The sequence below is a fragment of the Oncorhynchus nerka genome, linkage group LG17 (assembly GCF_034236695.1).
Source record: "Oncorhynchus nerka isolate Pitt River linkage group LG17, Oner_Uvic_2.0, whole genome shotgun sequence".
Lineage (NCBI taxonomy): Eukaryota > Metazoa > Chordata > Actinopteri > Salmoniformes > Salmonidae > Oncorhynchus > Oncorhynchus nerka.
In genome coordinates this window covers 38,093,666-38,114,041 of record NC_088412.1, presented here as the reverse complement: position 1 = coordinate 38,114,041, position 20,376 = coordinate 38,093,666, and the positions used below count along the sequence as shown (strand labels likewise).

The window sequence follows — 20,376 nt, the reverse complement described above, 5'->3', positions numbered from 1 at the left end:
CTGTTCAGGGGCAGAACGACAGATTTGTACCTTGTCAGCTCGGGGGTTTGAACTTACAACCTTGCGGTTACTAGTCCAACACTCTAACCACTAGGCTACCCTGCCGCCCAATGGTGCTGCGTGGGATGTTCAAAGTTTCAGATATTTTTTATAACCCAACCCTGATCTGTACTTCTCCACAACTTTGTCCTTGACCTGTTTGGAGAGCTCCTTGGTGTTCAAGGTGCTGCATTCTTGGTGATGCCCCTTGCTTAGTGGTGTTGCAGACGCTGGGGCCTTTCAGAAGTAGTATACAGTGGGGTATACAGTGGGGCAAAAAAGTATTTCGTCAGCCACCAATTGTGCAAGTTCTCCCACTTAAAAAGATGAGAGGCCTGTAATTTTCATCATAGGTACACTTCAACTATGACAGACAAAATGAGGGAATAAAATCCAGAAAATCACATTGTAGGATTTTTAATGCTATTTATTTGCAAATTATGGTGGAAAATAAGTATTTGGTCAATAACGAAAGTTTATCTCAATACTTTGTTATATACCCTTTGTTGGTAATGACAGAGGTCAAACGTTTTCTGTAAGTCTTCACGAGGTTTTCACACACTGTTGCTGGTATTTTTGCCCATTCCTCCATGCAGATTTCCTCTAGAGCAGTGATGTTTTGGGGCTGTTGCTGGGCAACACGGACTTTCAAATCTCTCCAAAGATTTTCGATGGGGTTGAGATCTGAAGACTGGCTAGGCCACTCCAGGACCTTGAAATGCTTCTTACGAAGCCACTCCTTCGTTGCCCGGGCGTGTTTGGGATCATTGTCATGCTGAAAGACCCAGCCACGTTTCATCTTCAATGCCCTTGCTGATGGAAGGAGGTTTTCACTCAAAATCTCACGATACATGGCCCCATTCATTCTTTCCTTTACAAGGATCAGTCGTCCTGGTCCCTTTGCAGAAAAACAGCCCCAAAGCATGATGTTTCCACCCCCATGCTTCACAGTAGGTATGGTGTTCTTTGGATGCAACTCAGCATTCTTCGTCCTCCAAACACGACAAGTTGAGTTTTTACCAAAAAGTTATATTTTGGTTTCATCTGACCATATGACATTCTCCCAATCTTCTTCTGGATCATCCAAATGCTCTCTAGAAAACTTCAGATGGGCCTGGACATGTACTGGCTTAAGCAGGGGGACTGCAGGATTTGGCACTGCAGGATTTGAGTCCCTGGCGGCGTAGTGTGTTACTGATAGTAGGCGTTTGTTACTCTGGTCCCAGCTCTCTGCAGGTCATTCACTAGGTCCCCCCGTGTGGTTCTGGGATTTTTGCTCACCGTTCTTGTGATCATTTTGACCCCACGGGGTGAGATCTTGCGTGGAGCCCCAGATCGAGGGAGATTATCAGTGGTCTTGTATGTCTTCCATTTCCTAAGAATTGCTCCCACAGTTGATTTATTCAAACCAAGCTGCTTACCTATTGCAGATCCAGTCTTCCCAGCCTGGTGCAGGTCTACAATTTTGTTTCTGGTGTCCTTTGACAGCTCTTTGGTCTTGGCCATAGTGGAGTTTGGAGTATGGCTGTTTGAGGTTGTGGGCAGGTGTCTTTTATACTGATAACAAGTTCAAAGAGGTGCCATTAATACAGGTAACGAGTGGAGGACAGAGGAGCCTCTTAAAGAAGAAGTTACAGGTCTGTGAGAGCCAGAAATCTTGCTTGTTTGTAGGTGACCAAATACTTATTTTTCACCATAATTTGCAAATAAATTCATTAAAAATCCTACAATGTGATTTTCTGGATTTTTTTTCTCATTTCGTCTGTCATAGTTGAAGTGTACCTATGATGAAAATTACAGGCCTCTCTCATCTTTTTAAGTGGGAGAACTTGCACAATTGGTGGCTGACTAAATACTTTTTTGCCCCACTGTATATACTGAGATCATGTGACAGATCATGTGACACTTAGATTGCACACGTGGACTTTATTCAACTAATTATGTGACTTCTGAAGGTAAATGGTTGCACCAGGTCTTATTTAGGCGATTCATAGCAAAGGGGGTGAATACATATGCATGCACCTTTTTTCCGTTTTTTATTACACTTCACCAATTTGGACTATTTTGTGTATGTCCATTGCATGAAATCCAAATCAAATCAATTTAAACTACAGGTTGTAAAGCTGCAAAATAGGAAAAATGCCAAGGGGGTGAATACTTTTGCAAGGCACTGTATGTAGCCCAGCAAGAGAGTCTTGGTTCTGGATTTGAATGCAAGGTGATTGTAATACCAGTATATATATGTCCCGGATCATCTAGAGAGGATCATGTTTAGCATTTCTCAGTTTGTTTTGGATTTATATTCCAAGATGGGTTGTCTTTGGCTTTGAATTCTCTTGAAATAATGTCTTTGGGCACAGTTTTCGAGGGAAATATAGGCTCTACATTTTTTGGAAGAAGATGATAAGGTCCATATCTGGCTCATTAAGAAAGCTTTAGGCTAACATTATAAAGCAACATTATAGCCTACAACATCAAACTCCCACACTAGAAAATGGACCATATCTCCCAAATGTAAAATTATTACACGGTTTAAGACATGAAAGACCATGATGACACTGATTTGTAAAATCGTTTCGAACATGTCTCCTTTATGAAACTTCCAGCACCAGAGGATCAGAAGAATTCATTACAGATCTGTGGGTGGCAATGCAAAGGTAAGAAGAAACGCATGCATTCCTTCCAACAACATTTTGCTCAAGTGACTTTGCCAAACTGAAAACCAATACAAATAGACACACACTTAGACCAGAGTTCCATCCATTTCAGTCCAGTCTATTCAAGAGGTAAACATTTGAATCTCACTTTACTTCCTGAATTGAAATGGCATTGACCCCAACCCTCCCTCAGTCGAGACTGCAGTATCTCCCTCACCATGAGGTGTCGATCCTCCATTCCCACTGCCCATCATCATTCTCTGCCCAGTAGGACGCAGAGAGGTCCTTCCCTTAGCGATCTCCTCGAATGAGGGAGTGAGGGACCTCCATAATCCCCCCCCCCCCCCCCCCCAGGACCACAACCCTTCAGCCCCTGCAATCAGACCACAGCCCCTCAGACCCTGCCATGTCTCTGCTTCCATAGCCATTCCCTCATGATTTTTTTTTATGATGGTTATTGTATTTATTGTATTTCTACAGTGTATGTGTATTGTGCTGGCAGGCATTGGTTTTCTTTACGCACACTGTGAATAACACTAAACTTGATATGGGGGGGTGTACATTATGCATTGTGTTGCCATTGATACAGTATGGGCATTGGCAAGGGATTTGTGTGCGAGATGCATTAGGTTGAAAGTATAGATATGACATAAGCTATGTATTAGCACTGAGACAGCTTATGCTCAACAAATGTGTGTTATTGGATACTATAGCAGAAAACAAACACAAAATCAAGCACAAATGAAAAATATGGATTGTGAGGGACTACAAATAGTGGCCAGCAATAAACACCACCACTTTGGTTGTCATCGGTCTTCTTCCTAACTTAATTTGTTTCTCAGACACCGGTCCCTTGGCTGCTGACCTTTCAAAAAGACGCATCTAAAACAGCCAATATGGCAAAAACAATTTATGTTTGAGAAGTAATTTATTCATGAAGTGCAGCTGGAAAAAGGAGTGTGTATTGATAGAACTAGAGAAATGCCAGAGCTTTTTAAAATATATGTCCCTTTAATTTGCCCAAGTACAAGACATAGAACAAGCGGCTTCCCCTCGTAGATCAATATTGACATACTAAATACCACCTAAAAACCAAAGCATGTTAAAGGGATTATGCGTATTGCATATTTATAAGAAAAATATAACCCATTACCACAGAATATATAATATTGCTACATGCATGGTGTAGAGTGCTGTGCATCCCCAATTGCTCTGTGCATTCAGTAGGATAGCTTACAGTACAGTGAATTCACGACAAGTGTTTGAATGGGCAGCAAGGTACAGGTGAAACTCATTAACCAGGTTGTTTTGCTGATGATTAAAGCACTTGAATAGTAAGTGCAACTGATTTTCTACTCAGTATGGGATTTATGCCTTTTCAAGAGAGCAACGTACAGTAATTAAACTCACAATACCTTTTTGGTTTGTAAAGCCATGGTGAATATATTAAAGCATACAGTACACATCCAACAGTTCCTCTCTTTCATCCTCCTAACAGAGCCGACAAGAAACCCTTTGATAGAAACAAGGAGACATCCCCATGTAATTATATTTGATCATGTTTGCATATGTCACTCCCACAGTCTCCGTCACGCTCTGTGATTTGGCTGCTCTCTGATCGTTTTGGAAACCTTTCCTAGTTCCTTATCCCCCCCCTCCTCCCCTCTGCTATGTGTGGGAGGTAGGAGCTAGGAGGGGGAACCGGGGGCGTCTGTCTGCTTGCTGTAAGCACACAGCTTTCACTCACTTAGAAAACTGAGAAAATGTCCCCTTCACACCCTCTCCAGCTCACCCCAGCTCTGGCGTTATGTCAACAGTGAGAAAATGCCCCCAATGCTTAAGCATGTTTTTGAAGTGTGATGTGCGATCCTATCCAGAGGTGAAGGACTGACAAGTCTGAGACGTGTAAACTTGTGTCCTACAGTAACTTATGACCCTGACCCTGTTACTGAAGTCTTATGTGTCTTAAATTCACAATCCTTGATTTGTTTTTCAGTCAGTTGCATCCCCACTACTTGGTTTTGTTATAAAGCTACGGGACAGGGCTGAATAAATTATTTGAATGTATGGAAATCTCCATAGTATGTGTGTGACAAGGAAAACCAATGAGGACAATACAAAAGTATGCAACAAAAGAAACAATTTATTTGGAATATGCATTAACAGTACAAAGAAAGAGACCATAAAACCTACACCTTGTTAGCTATTTATTTCTCCACAGAAAACAGGTTTTAAATCGGAGTAGTTTTGCAGTTTCCAATGGTATACTTTTTATTTTATTTTTTATTTTTACATATGCAGAGAGATCTTAAAATGTCAAACCTGTCAAGAAAAGGATCCATGATTTCACTCTGAAATCTTTATAAAAAATAAGTAACATTCAAAAACACTGCAGTACGATATTTTATTAAAGAACAAAAGACATGCCACAAAGAAAACATTTGATGTTTTACAAATTTTTCAGTTTCTTCTTTCTTTTTTATAGTTATTTTTTCTCTCCCTTTTATATCCAAAAACTAAAAGCATCATTACATGAAGCTTTCAATAATAATGATGATACTGGAAAGGCAATGTGAAAAGTAGAGTAACGTTTACTTATTTTACGGGCAACGCATCACAAAAGCTACTGTTCTGCTTGCCACATGGCTAAAATCTGTATCGAAAGACCACTCAAACATACTCCACTCATAGTGTACCTATGTGTTGTCCGTCAACTGGACTATCAGATGTGGGAGCAAATTAAGCCATTTGTAGTTATAAAAAAAAGAACAAGATTTTGCTTCACTCATCATAGTACACGTCCACGTCTCCAACAAGTACATCGAATATAAAATGTAGTTTGTGAAGGAAGAACTAAGTTCTGGGATATGCAGTCTATGGTGGATTCAGCTGTGTGGTACTGTAGTTATCTATACAGATGTTGGTTATGATTTGAAATACTATATAATGTGTATATCTATTACCATGGATTTAGTTGGGCTAAAAACACTGTCACGAGATTGTGTTCACACAAACCTTTCACATCACCTTTCATTAACAAGACAGTACCCATTTCTAGAAACACGCTTTTGTGTCAATGCTTTAGAAAGTACAAAGTGAACCAGTGAGCGGATTATATCCGTAATATGAAAGGAACTGTGTCCTACTGTCTGTCTGTCTGTCTGTCTCTGTCAAACATTTCCCAATTCCCCCCAAAATCCCCCCAAAAAACGAAAAACAAGAATAAAGGTGCACATCTACATACATAGAGCATTCTTGGGCTAATTCACATTATGCTAGCAAGAAAAGAAAATAGAACGTACTGTAACTCCTGTAACCAAGCGAAAGACAAGTAAAACAGTAGCCAAATGTATTTATTCACAACGGGAGAACATATATCCCACATGTCTGTGTGCCATCAGGGTTAGTCTTTTCCATTTCATTTCTATAAACAAACACTACTGTGTTCGGACTGCATTTTGGTGTTCTGAGTACAGAAAGAGTAGCTGAACATTCCTATGAGATGCACGTGGAGTACTTCAGTTAATACACAATTTTACAAATCAAAGAAAGTCGAGTTGGTCAAGCTGATCCCAATGTATAGAGCTGAAGCTTTTGTAGTTATTTTTTGGTATCTACGTAATAGTATGGTGGATATGTTAAAATGCCCAAGAAGGCAATATCTATTTGTGTGTAAATAAATACTGTAGCTAAAATCAAATACAACAAAATTAATAAATCTAATTAAAATGTTGGTATTTTTTATTTGCGTAATTTAGACTGGCGCCATATGCTAGGAGGATGCTGAAACATAAGAGTGAATAGAGACCAACTTTGATAACCAAAATGTAAAAACAGGATGATATGAGTGATGAGGTTGAATGGAGAAATTCAAACCGGGTGACAATAATAAATGGACAGTAATATACTACTGAGAAATAGGAAATGAAAGAGCTAACTAGCACCAAAAACACCAAACAAAGACGGTAATTTTGAGAGATATTTCATCATGTGTAGTCGTGTCTTCAATTACTACAACATTATACCACAAAATCAGAATTAAAATCTACATTAAAAATGCTTTTTTTGTTGCACTTAAACAAGTGATTTTGGTTACCAGCAGTATTTGGCTATTACGATAACACTGATGTACATTGATGGTGATACTGTTAGTGTATGTGTGTGTACAGTATGTATACACACCATATGTTCCGTATATGTAGACTGTATAGAATAGAGTACAACTATCATTAATGTGTGTTCTCTGTACTGTTTTCTTCTCTTTGACAAATATAAGTGTTACCCAGGGTAATCACTGTAAGTCACTGTGCTTAAAGACATATTGGCTTATTATAATTGATGCTAATGTACTCATTGATTAAGTGTTCTGGGTAGATTTTAAACTCTGAGGGTCAATGGTCTCTGGATGCAGTGCACACTACAAACAATATTTCAAGAGCAGTGAATTTATTAGAATTCCAGTAGCTAGAATCACCACGATCCATTCCCTTCTGACCTTCCAAACAGTCTCTTCCATTTATTCTGGAGCATACTGTTACTCTCATAATGTTTGCTTGTGCATTGTTCATCACTCATGCTATGCTGCATTCAGTATGAGCAGAAAACATAGGCTACCATTCTTGCAGTAAAAATGTTTAATGTCTTATTGGCCAATGAAGAAGCTCTGAAACGGAATGCTTAAAATGAGGAGGAAAGGTTGAATCTCCTTTTCAAAGCACCCTGTTGATACTCTACTAACATGAAATGTAATTAAATACAGTAATGAACCATTTTTCATATGAAATGTCAGAGGGATGTTTTATTTACAAGCACAATTCATATTATACAAATTCATCTCCTGTGTTGAACTTTGGCACTGGACAATTTTAATAGAATTTATTTGATGTTGTGAATTAAGTAATTATATAGGGTGAAACTTGTCACAAAGGCAAAACTGTCCTTAAAAACAAGCCTTGAGACAGGACAAGAGGAGATTGAGAGCTACTGTCAATACCAGTAATTACAACAACAAAAAACAAAGCTTATTTAGAAGATGTCCCGTTGTTGTTGTTGTTGTTTTCTTGTTATTTTCAATAGAGGTAGTGTGAAAAGCATTTAAATCTACAAGATACTGTATACACGTGTTGTAACTGTTTTCCTACTGTGTTATAAGTCAGATGATCACACAATGAGGCAACATGGATATATGGCAAAGAAAACTGTACAAACAAACAGTGAGGGGGTTGTAGATAGGTGGAAGAAAAGAGCCCTACTCAGGCTACTGACTGACTGACTGTGTCATGATTGGTTGTAAAGAACTGTCTGGTGGTGGTGATGGTGTTTCATTCTGTAGTCCCCACCCGTAGAGAGAGGTCTCCTGCTCTGTGACGAGTCTAGTGTGTCACCTCCAGTGCTGATGGGGAGGGGGGCTGGCTGGCTAGATGATCGAGGGTGGAGGTTGGGGCTGTCTGGACGGTGGTGGAGGAGAAGGGTGGAGGGATCAGTTGGACGTGTCCGAGTGAACACTTCCGGGTCCTTCTGTGGGGGATGTCACTGATGAGGGGGTGGTAGCATCCTGCCAGCCTCCGTTTGCCTGAGAGAGAGACAGGAGAGACAGAATGGAGGGAGGAATTATGAGCCCAGGCATAAGGACACTAATTATACCCTGTCTTTGCTTCTTCTTTTTTTCTCTTCTCTTTCAGAGTACATATTCATTATACAGTTCAATTCGTTTATAATATCACCTTATCTGCAGTACTGAATTCCATATCTGGGAAGTCCTGGGGACACGTGTAGTAGGTACGGTATGAGCTTTACTAATGCTAGAACAACCCCAAAACAACAAAACCAACATTCCACTAAAGCCTCAAGCCAAATCTGTATTGGACGAAGATCTGATTCACTCAAATTACAGTAACCTAGACCTCATATTTCAGAACAGAATTGTCACAAAAATTGTACTTGTTTAAAGCAACTGAAAATTCTGTAAATCACATATATGTACCTCTCAGATCACATGCAATGTGCTCAAATTTCTATAATGAAGACAATTTTTGTCTTCACTTCAAAAACAATACTGCATTCTTGTATCACTGGGGTTGAGATAAATGCAACACACATAATAATAACAGTGACAATGTCTGACAAGGACCTTAAAACAAAAGTCCCAAAACAGTCATAAGAGGAATCAATGGTCGCCAATTGTGACGTTGAATGAAAACACAATGAGGGACGCGTAAGCCATTTCCAATCCCGGAGACAGGCCTGCTAAAGAGCATTGAGATATTAATAGCAAATTTCATGCGATCAGAAAAACTGGAAATGGTCCTTGACAGCCTTTCATTTCAAAGCCTGTTATTTTAGCCAGAAGAAAGTCTGTAATCAAAAATGGAGGAAAAAGAAATGTCTTCAAATGTCTGACTTTGGTGACACTCTCTCTGTCTATTTCCAAACTGTAATTACTGCTCTTGTCTACCACAAAACCCATTATGTAACTGCTCAGTCATTATCAACACAGAGAGAGGGGAGTCTTTTCCTCGTTTCACAGATAGGACATACTGCCGACCTCTCTCTCTCTCTCTCTCTCTCTCTCTCTCTCTCTCTCTCTCTCTCTCTCTCTCTCTCTCTCTCTCTCTCTCCCTCTCTCTCTCTCTCTCTCTCTCCCATCTGTAAAACTGGACGAGCATAAAGGTTGATACACTGTTTCTAAGGTGACAGCTTTCCTGAGCTTTGCTTTGTGAATAGGTTCGATGCTGAGGTAAATGTGTAATTTTCAACTTCATATTCATCTCCAGCACCACCCCAACATCAACATATGTGAAAATGGCGCGTTTCTATGTTTTGTATTAAAAAAGATAGCGGAAGATAAGTGTTTCCAATAACACCATCGTGTGATTTTAGCCAATTATGAGTAGGCATTGCCTACTAATTGCCTACCAATTGGTTGATGATATCATTGGAAACACTTATCCTCCTCTCTCTTTTACTACAAAACATAGAAACGCGTCATTTTCACATACTGTATGTTGACGTTGGGGTGGTGCTGGAGATGATGAACATGAAGTAAGCTAACTTTCCATTTGACACAAATACTATTGCAGTAAAATGCTACGATATCCTTCTCGTATTACGCAGTAAGAAGGTTCTTTAAAAGTTATGAAAGTGTGTGAAAAAAAAGAGAATATTGTGGCATTTTAGGACGTGGTACGGGGTCCAAGGATAACGACTATCCATAAGGTCAGGGTGTTGTCTGAGAACAGGGCTTGAACACGTCAGTAGTGCTCTCGCAGGGTTATCACAGCCTGTTCTGTGGGAGGGAGATGAGCGTAGAGTGGAGAGCAAGCCAGGAAAGGAGGGGTGATTTGAATACACACTGCATACCCCACTTTTGTTTTACAGGAGGCATTTCATCTCATTATCATATGGCCATTGAGGCACGACGGGAGAGGAAGCCAGAAGCCTAGCCGCGTGGCTGTGTGTGCCTGTGACCGTCCTCTCTCTCTCGTCGTAGCTCTCACCGACCCACACTGCCGCGGCTCGCTGTCAGGGCCATTAGTGTGGCGGGAGCATGATCTGAGCAATGCGCTTGGATTGCTGTCCCAAGTCCACACTCCGCTCTCCTTGTGTCTGTCTTATTGATTTTCCCTTTTACGACACGGCTTGTCGCTGTGAATTTCCTGCTGTTTGCAGCCGCCAGCTAACCCCCCCCCCCCCCCCCTCCTCCTCTGCCCTCACCCAAAACACACACACACTTCCCCCAAATCCAAATCCCCCATCCTCTAAAAAAATAAGAAAAAAATATAACATGGTGGAAATACGCCCCCATGTTATGCCCCTCAGTGCTCTGTCGAGGGGCTAGCAGTTTGGCTAGTTTTATTTTTAGTGTGACTCTACTCTGGGGTTGTTCTGATAGGGTTTTAACGGGGCCTCTGGATCCGCAGTGATGATTAGGATCAGGTGGTCGGTGAGGGCGTTAGGGGGCGACCGATCCACGCGTCAAAGGATGTGTCACCTGTTTGTGCCATTCCTGCACGGCCGCGATTGGCTGCAGGTGCTAAGGGAGAGCTGATTGGACGTGACAGGCTCAGGCGGCCGCTCCGTGTGTGTGTGGCCGGCCCCACGCCGTTCTGGCGTTCTGCCCATGGCGTGACCGATACAGAAGCAATCAACTAGGTGACTGTGGTGGAGCTGAGACAAGTCCTACTAAGTGGCATTCTGAGCCCTATGGCTTTGAAATAATTGGTAGGGGGAAAAGAAAGCGGGAAAAAACGTGTGTTTTTTTTTCTCCTTACATTGATGCCCTGCGGACTGTACATCTGGCTGGCTGTGAGGCCCTCACTGTATCCGCCTGTCTGACTGATAACATGGCGAAGGGTATCCACCTGAAACACAACAGAGGAACACAAACAAAGCAAGGTCAGAGCACAGAAGATAAACAAGACTAACACTGTAAGACAAAGACAAGAAGGAGCGTGATACACAGTACAGGCAGAGAAAACACACAGGAAATACATCCAGCCATGGACAATACGAAGAAAGATAACCAAAACATGTCATTACATGTTTAGAAGACTGTCGAAAGGATGAAATTAGTGAGAGCTGCAGAGAGCACTGAATTATTTTCATCCTTACACTCGCTGTAATGTTTTAGTATGGTGGAAGACGATACCTTGAAAACCCTATGGTGTGGCACTATTAGGAGCCCATAGTTACAGTATGTAGACACTGGGGGAGTACTGAGATGCCTGTAGTGCGTTTAGGATAGATTACAAGGTCTTTTCTTAGGGAGGTGGATCTGTTCCTATAGTAGTATCTTCTGCACTGCTTAGTTATATGGCCCTACCTGTGACTGCACGTTGGCTCCCACCTGAGCCCCTTGGTACGAGTCCCCATTGAGAGACTGCACGCTCATGAACAAGTCGCCGGAGTTTGACATGTTAAAAGATCCAGCAGAACCTGGAAGAGGAGAGAGGGAGCACTGGAATCACAGAGCAGCGAGAAAGAAGAGCAAGCAGAGCAGGATTCAGCCACTTGGCCCCGTCCAGGGTTAGACCCGGAGAAGCACCATGCAAAGTGTCAGCAGGCAAACAAATGCAGTTAGCGCTGGACGCAGGGGTGGGCCTCAAGGGCCTGCTTGGTGTCCCAGTTTTGCCCCTAGCCCCAGCTAACACACCTGACTCCAATAATCACCCAATCATGAGCTTCAGTTTAGAATGGAATTTGATTAAATCAGCTGTGTTTGCTAGGGATGGAGGAAAAGTGTGACACCAATCTGGCCCTCGAGGACTGGAGTTGCCCACCCCTGCGAGAGAAAAAGTTAGAAGTAGCGCTAGTGTTAAGGCTAGGGCCAGAGCGAGCAGACAGGTTAGAGAGTGGCAGCATAAAGCTGAGGGAACGGTGAGTCGAGTACAGTCGCCAGATGTGTTGTTGTTGTGACTATTTGTCGACATGAAAGTAGAATGGTAGGATGTCTCTACAGTCAAAGTATCACGAATGATATGTTATGTGTTTCTGTAAAACTGTTATTCGTGGTCAACAAGATCAATGAATTCAGTCAATTCAATTGGTACAACAAAATGTAAATGTTCTATGTTGAGATAAAGTACAATAAAAGGTGTGTTAATTGAAAAGAAGACAACAGCGAAGAAAGTATTGGAAGACTTGACATGGGGTCCTGGTATCCTACTCTTGGACAAAGCCATTTTCCCTTTTGTTCTTTTGACTTGAGCATAGAAAAATGCCCTTGACTGATATAGAGTGCATTCAGAGCCTTCCAAATAACCCATTGGTATTATTCTTTAGTCTCACCTGCAGAATTTGGAGTGGAGGGCGAGTTAGCCTGGCTCCCGTGTGAGGATACGTTCGTCGCGTTCACAGCAGTTTTGGCAGCGTACATGTTGGCTTCTTCCTGGAACTTTCCAATGTTTTTCTTGTATCTGATTCTTTTATTTCCGAACCAGTTGGAAACCTGTACAAACAACCTGCAACTTGTAAATGCTTACCCAATGTTAATGTTACACAAATACATTTCCCATTTTTTTACTGAGCAAATGTGTGAAATCAGAATCCGAATGAGCTCTGCATGCATGGCCCTCCACTGTCTGGCATATCCTATTCCGACACTGAACAAAGACTTTGCCTGAGTCCCAAATGGCATCCTATACCCTTTATAGTGCACTACTTTTAACCAGAGCCCAATGGGCCCTGGTCAAAGGTAGTGCAGTATATAGGGAATAGGGTGCCATTTGGAACACAGCCTTTTGAGTTAGTAGTGAGTACTACCACTCGCTATGTAGACCAGTACTGTGAATCCACATTAGTGGCAGAAGGGAATGATTGCCAGTAACAGTCTCATTATGTCAGTATGACTGCAGCTATCATCAGAGCTCACGCTAGCACCAATCAGTCAACATCCACGATCTAACACCCATTACAGCTAATGGACTCCCCGATGAAGCTACCAGGATAAGCCAGGTAGCGCTAATGATAAATAACATTAAAATAAAAAACTAAATCAATCCGGTTGCTGAGTTTGAACGAATGCAGAGAGAAGGTAGGTAAACATATTATTTTATCATAGACCCAGAGGTCGAGTCCCAAATGGAACTCCATTCTCTATGGGACCTGGTCAAAAAGGGCTCTGGTCAAAAATAGTGGACTACATAAGGAAAAGGGTGCCATTTGGGGCACAGACAGATGCTCAACTAATCATTCAGACCCTGAAGCACGTTGTTATCATCAAACAACGCCCAGATGCATCCTCAAAATAATTTTGCATAAACTTAATGAAACCGTTTGAGGAGATGATGGACGAGAAACACATAACATGACAGCTGTTTACCTTGGTATTGTTGGTGCATTCTTAATTACATTATCAATCATCATATTACACTATCAATTTAGTCCCTGTGATGTAGCCTATGAATTAAGAAAATAATGTAATGCTCACATCTTAAAGGCTCAGCGCAGTCAAAAAACAGATTTTCCAGTTTTGTGTGTACATTTCCACACAATGAGGTTGGAATAATACTGTGAAATTGTGAAAATGATTATAATGGCCATCCACATTATCCACTACTGCCTCTAGTCCTGTTCTACGTGTACTGTGGCCTTCCAGAAGACAGGTGGCACTGTACTGTACCTGTGAAACTGTGATGGAGCACTTCTTGGCCAGCTCCTCCTTGGCCTCTTCACTAGGGTAGGGGTTAGACAGGTGCGAGTAGAAGTACTCATTCAGGATCTCTGTCGCCTGTTTGTTGAAGTTCCGTCTTTTCCGTCTACATGGAGAATGATAGAAATTGGTTAGTTAGGACCGGAATAAACACTATGTAAAATAGGAAATGAGAGGAAATGTGTCAAAGCCCCTTGTGGTAATACAGGCAAAACTGGGGCACCTCATACAGTAACAACACAACTACCACCCAATTTGATCCAATACCTTCCATACAACTGCCACCCCATTTCAATACAGCTGCCTAAACTGGTACGAAATATGTTTTCTTTGCGGAGGTTCTCTAATAGAAATGAACAACGCCTGCAAATCCTGACAAACAACAGAACACTGGCCTTCCTTATTAAAGGCTAGAAAACGTGCCGTAAGCACGCGCTGATGCTAGTTCAGTTCACTGACCCCTCCATCTCTTCCTCCTTCTCCATCTCCACCCTCCATCAGGTTATGTCTGCATGTGCCACATCTCATGAGAGGGCTTTACATAAGCTAGGTCGGGAACCCTGTAAAATGCTTGCCTCCATGCATCGCATCGATTGACTGGTGAAAGAGATTTGTGCTGAAATCTTCGTCCCGCACTCCAAAAGCCTGCTTGAGAATATGTAAATGCGCACAGCATGGTGCTAGGGCAGGCTGCAGATTAATCAGTAAAACTGAGACTGGTAGGGAGGCAGTGCCTCTCTCTCTCTCTCGCTCTCTCTCTCTCTCTCTCTCTCTCTCTCACTCACTCTCTAACTGAAAGCCCTTCCCTTCTTCCCCTGTCTCCCTCCCTGCACCACAGCCACAATCATTTGCAGAATAATAGGGGGGGGGGGCTTTGTAAGAAGAGCCCAAGCTTAATTTAAATGTTATGCTTCCGACTCCGACTCAGAGTGAGATTTATCCTCTGAGAAATGTATGCAAATCCAAAACATGCATCAAAAGGAACAAGGGATTATATTAAAAAAGGGAAATATTTAGCGTTATGGAGCCTGGAGAGAGGAGATAATTGTCAGCGGCGGCCAAGAAGCAAGGCTGTATGTGCTGGTTCAAATGGCACCAATAGATGTGCCGTAGGTAGGCTCAAAACTTTGGTTGATTTCGGAAGATCAGTTGTGATGATGTTGTATAGAGTGGTGGTAAGCTGTAGAATAACACGCTGTCAACGTGACTGTAAAAGCACCTGATGTGAATAATGCAGTTACAGGTATGGAAATACTATAGCTAGCTGTGCAAGTCAACAAAAACATTGCAGTGGCACAGTGACTTTGCACACGGTCATTTGCACAGCTGTAGGCACACACACAAGACACACACCTGGCGTCGAGGAAGCGGGAGCGCAGGATCATGACGGCCTCGCAGGTGCTCTGTTTGAGCTGCATCTGGATGGAGCTGAACTTGCGGTGGATGATCCCCACCATGCGCTCGATCTCCTTGGGAGAGATGGGCCGCGTGCGACTCTGCTCCCTCAGCAGGTTCATCACATGGGTGGTGAACTCGTTACAAGCCTGCAGGGGGGGGGGGGGGGGAAACAGACAGAAAGAGAGAGGTGATCAGATAGATAGAGCAATCTGGTTTGTTACATTTACATTTGAGTCATTTAGCATACACTCTTGTCCCGAGTGACATCAGTTTCTTCTATCTAGACTGTCAAAAGAAATGTTGTTGGTGAGAGTTTTCATAGCAGCCTCATCATGATGATGGTGATATACTATATGGCTATTGACGGGCTGGGTGGTGTCCTCTAGCATTAATGCAGTGTTTGTATACAGTGCAAAAATATACTGTATGGTATTCTACATCAGTCAAGGTCATGCACAAAGACAGAAAGGAAAAATTTGATGCAAATTAAGAGGTGTTTAATGTATGTAGTTCATGGGAATGCTTCCATGTTGTGAAGTCAAGGGGGAATATAAGTGGTGATATTTTTCATATTAAACAGAAGTGGCAATGGCAACTGTAAGTGTCGTTTTTCAGAAAGGAGACATGGAGAAATGACAGCTGCTAGTCCCTGCTGACGAGCAGCAAACCTTCTCTTCTTACCGCAGTCGAGTCGCAGCTGAGCGGGTTGAGAGATTAACATGCCATGATGATACACTCACCCTCCTGTGTGGCACTAGGCGTGAACCTGACATGATATTACAGCCTCTGTCTCACTCCCTCTGTCTCACTCCCTCTGTCTCACTCCCTCTGTCTCACTCCCTGTCTTTTTCTCTTTCTCTAGAACTCTTTCTTGTTCTCCCTCTCCCTCTTTCTCTGTCGTGTCTTGTTCTCTTTCTCCTTCTAATTCTCCCCCTCACTTTCTCTCTCTCTCTCCATCACTCTACAATATGTCTGTCATATTCACACTCATCTCAAAGGGCCCTTATTGACATGAAAGCAATAGTTATCTTATCAAAGCAGAAGGATGTGAATGAAGAGAGACAATAACAAGACAAAGTACAACAATACAAAAATGTCTGTACAACAATTGTAAATGACAGTGAATAGGTGGTGATGATATGAGAGGTAAGGTGCAGAGTAGTCATGCGGTTGGTGTCATACAATGATGCATGGGGATGCCAGTGAAGCCATCTGGCACAGCCCCAGATAGACTATAGACATAATGTCATCATAACAACACACACACACACACACACACACACAGAAATGTATATCCTGGATAATGTGTATGTGGGCCTTGTCTGAAACAAAATACATGCAAACATGGTATAGTGCAATGTACTGATTATGATGCTACTGGAAGCATCTAAAGCAAGCAGACATAGCATCGATTACAAATAAACGTATAGAAATAAATAAATATAGTGAAAAAAAAAATAAATAAAGGAAAAAAAAACCTGTTAAACCACAAATAAATTGTGGTGATAAATGATAAGTGAGTTATAGTATTTTTTTACTCCGTAAGCAACACTACGGCTTTAAAAGACTGGGTTGCCATCCAGTTCCTAATCCTGATCCTGACAGTGAAGGTCTGTTCCCTAATCACTGAGATTGTAAGGGAGGGGAGCGTGGTATAAAATGCTGGGTTTAGAAAGCTCTGGGTTGTAAATAAAAACACTGGAGCCAAGGTTCACATTGGATTCGCGAATAGATTTAGTTACTAACCCAGCTTTATAAAAACTAGTCAGATGTGGAAAAATGTATTTGATTCAACACCTCCCGAAGGGTGTCTATTTGGTAAACAACCTAACCAAAGTAAAATAATGTTATTAACTAATGATATTATGACTATAAAATATATTATCTCTCTACATAGTGTATGGTTGGGCAGTGGTCTGCAGTGGAGGAGTACCTTGTTTCCGTTGCCATGACTCCCTGTGTAACTGTCCCCCCTCCATCCGCACTGGGATACCATCTTAAATACAGTATATTACAGATATATTACATATTATATATAATTATATAGCACATTGTCAGCATGTAATGGTGGCATAGTCGCAGGACTGTTTTCCACACTACTTCCGACTGCTACAGTCCAGCCTATTGTATGTGGCTCCGGGGTGAAGTTTCCCCTAGGTACAGATCTAGGATCAGCTTCCCCTTCTCCAATCCTAAACTTAACCATTAGCGGGGACAATGCAAAACCGATCCAAGATCAGCGTCTAGAGGCAACTTTACCCTACTCCACTGTGTGTGTGTTTCAGGATGGCAACCCTGTCTACAGACTAGACTAACATCACAACACTGAATCCTGTTTACAGACTAGACTAACATCACAACACTAAACCCTGTCTCTAGACTAGATTAACATCACAACACTGACTTTGCTTTTTTTATATAAATGTAAGCAGTGTCTGGGACTATACGGAAAATACCATTTGCATTTCATCAAACAGGGCATGCATTCATTCCAGCCAGTCAGGGCCTTAACATTTGACTGTGTGTATATTGGTTAGGAAGTAGACAACGTTATGCAGTAAAATCCACTCTGATTTATTGGCATGGTAGATAATGACATGGAGGAGAAGAGAAGGAAACTGCACATTACATAGGGATGCAATGGAGATGAGAGAAAATCTGTCACATCTTTAGATGGATGCCATACATGTAGAAAGTCTCCTTAAATTGGGATGTAAATATAAAAAGATGTATGGCTCAGTTGGTAGAGCATGATGCTTGCATGCCAGGATTGTGGGTTTGATTCCCGGGACCACCCATATGTAAAATGTATGCATACAGTCGCTTTGGATAAAAGCATCTGCTAAATGGGATATACAGTGAGCTCCAAAACTATTGGGACAGTGACACTTCATTTTAGTTTTTGGCTCTGTATTCCAGCACTTGCACTTTAACCTCTTAGCCTATTGTATAATTTCAAAACCAGACTGTCAGCTTTAATTTGAGGGTATTTTCATCCATATCGGGTGAACCGTACATAACCCCCCCCCCCCATTTTAGAGGACCAAAAGTATTGGGACAAATTCACTTATATGTGTATTAAAGTAGTCAAACGTTGCGTATTTGGTCCCATATTCCTAGTGCACAATGATTACATCAAGCTTGTGACTCTACACATTTGTTGGATGCTTTTGTAGTTTGTCTTGTTTGTTTCAGATTATTTTGAGCACAATAGAAATTAAATGGTAAATAATGTATTGTGTCATTTTGGAGACCCTTTTATTGTAAATAAGAATATAACATGTTTCTAAACACTTCTACATGAATGTGGATGCTATCATGATTACAGATCAATTCTGAATAAATCGTGAATAATGATGAGTGAGAAAGTTACAGGGGCACAAACATCATACCCCCCCAAAATGCTGACCTCCCCTGTTATTGTAATTCTCCTCCAAATGCTGAGAGGTTTAACATGTCTTGGTGGTATGATATTTGTGCTTCTGTAACTTTATCACTCATCATTCTTCAGGTAGTCATAGGTTAACAAATAATCACTGTGATGGGAATGGTGATGGGTGGAGCTGGTGCGTTTGGGTTACATGGTTAGAGTATGTGATTATGGTAAAAGACACCTAAGACAGTAGTTCTCTGAGGGGTGAGTGTATCCTGTCCATCCTTACCTGTTCGTATTTCTCCAGCTCTGTGTGGTAGATCTGTCTGATCTGAGAGAGCTTGGCTCTGTAGTCCGAGTGTTCCGCTGAGTTATCCGCTCCTGCCCCGCCCCCTGAGGCTGCAGCAGCAGCCGCAGCCGCTGCAGAACCGCCCCCTTTCTCAGGTCCAGACACGCCCTCCGCCAGCAACATGTTGTCCAATCGCATGAGCTGGGCATCTGGAGGCTCCTCCTCCTGAGCGCCACGGATACTCAGCACTGCAAACGACAGAAAGGGTCAGAGGTCAGTCACACAGGTCACCAATCACAGCGTCGTGACACCATAGGTCACTCACACACAGCGCTGTGACAGCATAACAAGCTGTCGGCTGTAGGCAGCACTCCACGCTCTGCCTGACTCCACGCCTGACACACAGAACACACACACCATGCCTGACACATCCTCCTCCTTTGGTCTGGAGAGCAACGGCGTGGCAGAATTGTTTTCTTTTCACCGCGGTAACGCTTGGTGGTGCATCCATGTGGACTGTAAAAGCCAGCAGGCTCAGACTGAGACTACTCGAGTACAGTGTGTAGTGTAAATGGCAGTAGAAGTACATAGTGTAGTGTAGCTGGCAGTAGGACATCCCTGTCAGGACAGGGTTCATCCAGTTGATAAATCACCTTCCTCTTTATGGTTCATCTCCGTGCCAGAATAAAGGCTACGGCGCGAGACTCTGGCAAGACTACTCTATAACAAAACTCAATTTATATAATTTCATTAACTTAAAATGCAACTTCAATAATAACTACCAGAGCATTGGCCAGGACTGCTTGGTATTCAATACATATGTCATAAAGCAATTTGTGATATTGGAGGAATAAATAAACAAATACTATAAATGGGGTTTACGCTCTGGTAATGAATGAGGCATCGTCTCTGAGGACTCAGTTATGGCATCCCAAATGGCACCCTATTCACTTTATAGTGCACTACTTTTGTCTAGGGGCCACAGGGTTTTGGTCAAAAGTAGTGCACTATACAGGGATTAGGGTGCCATGTGGGGACATCACCTCGGTGACATCACTGGTGTCTTAGGTGCCTTATATCAGTATTAGGACACATTGAACTGTGGATAATGGTGGTTTTGTACTTCACTGATTACCAGTTCAGTGTGTAAATGTGACCTCCATGCATTCACACAGAAAACACACTGATTGATGCTCTTACCGTGGTGCTTGTTTACTATTCTTACAATGCCCTAACATTGCTGGTTCTTAAAGCGTACGGATCTGGGCGACAACTGAAGTCTGTCATTGAGCGATAGTGCACATTGTGAGGCCAAGCACTGGACTTGGCAGTGCGTGTGGAGTGGCAGAGCGAAGGTATTCATGCTGTTCCCTTTCCTGCCTCTAGAGGTCTCCCTCGCTGTTCATTAGGGTAGACAAGGCCGACCTTCCACTTTCTGAAATAACACACACTTACAGATCTATCCATTCCA

The 20,376-nt window shown here is 42.2% G+C and overlaps 1 protein-coding gene across 4 annotated transcripts in view; it reads right to left on the bottom strand.

Annotated features, from left to right (window-relative positions):
• Positions 1 to 4,821: 4,821 nt before the first annotated feature.
• Positions 4,822 to 20,376, bottom strand: part of pbx1b (pre-B-cell leukemia homeobox 1b) — an 86,686-nt gene continuing 71,131 nt past the window's right edge. The window contains exons 3-10 of one of the 4 annotated variants that reach the window (XM_029686534.2): positions 18,906 to 19,153; positions 17,177 to 17,239; positions 15,199 to 15,389; positions 13,816 to 13,951; positions 12,483 to 12,642; positions 11,518 to 11,630; positions 10,967 to 11,056; positions 4,822 to 8,268 (exon numbers count right to left, since the gene is read on the bottom strand). In XM_029686534.2, coding sequence (XP_029542394.1) covers positions 8,176 to 8,268; positions 10,967 to 11,056; positions 11,518 to 11,630; positions 12,483 to 12,642; positions 13,816 to 13,951; positions 15,199 to 15,389; positions 17,177 to 17,239; positions 18,906 to 19,153 — 1,094 coding nt within the window. In that variant the 3' untranslated portion in view covers positions 4,822 to 8,175. The remainder of the gene's footprint in view (positions 8,269 to 10,966; positions 11,057 to 11,517; positions 11,631 to 12,482; positions 12,643 to 13,815; positions 13,952 to 15,198; positions 15,390 to 17,176; positions 17,240 to 18,905; positions 19,154 to 20,376) is intronic. The other 3 variants (XM_029686535.2, XM_029686537.2, XM_029686538.2) reach the window with 3 other exon arrangements.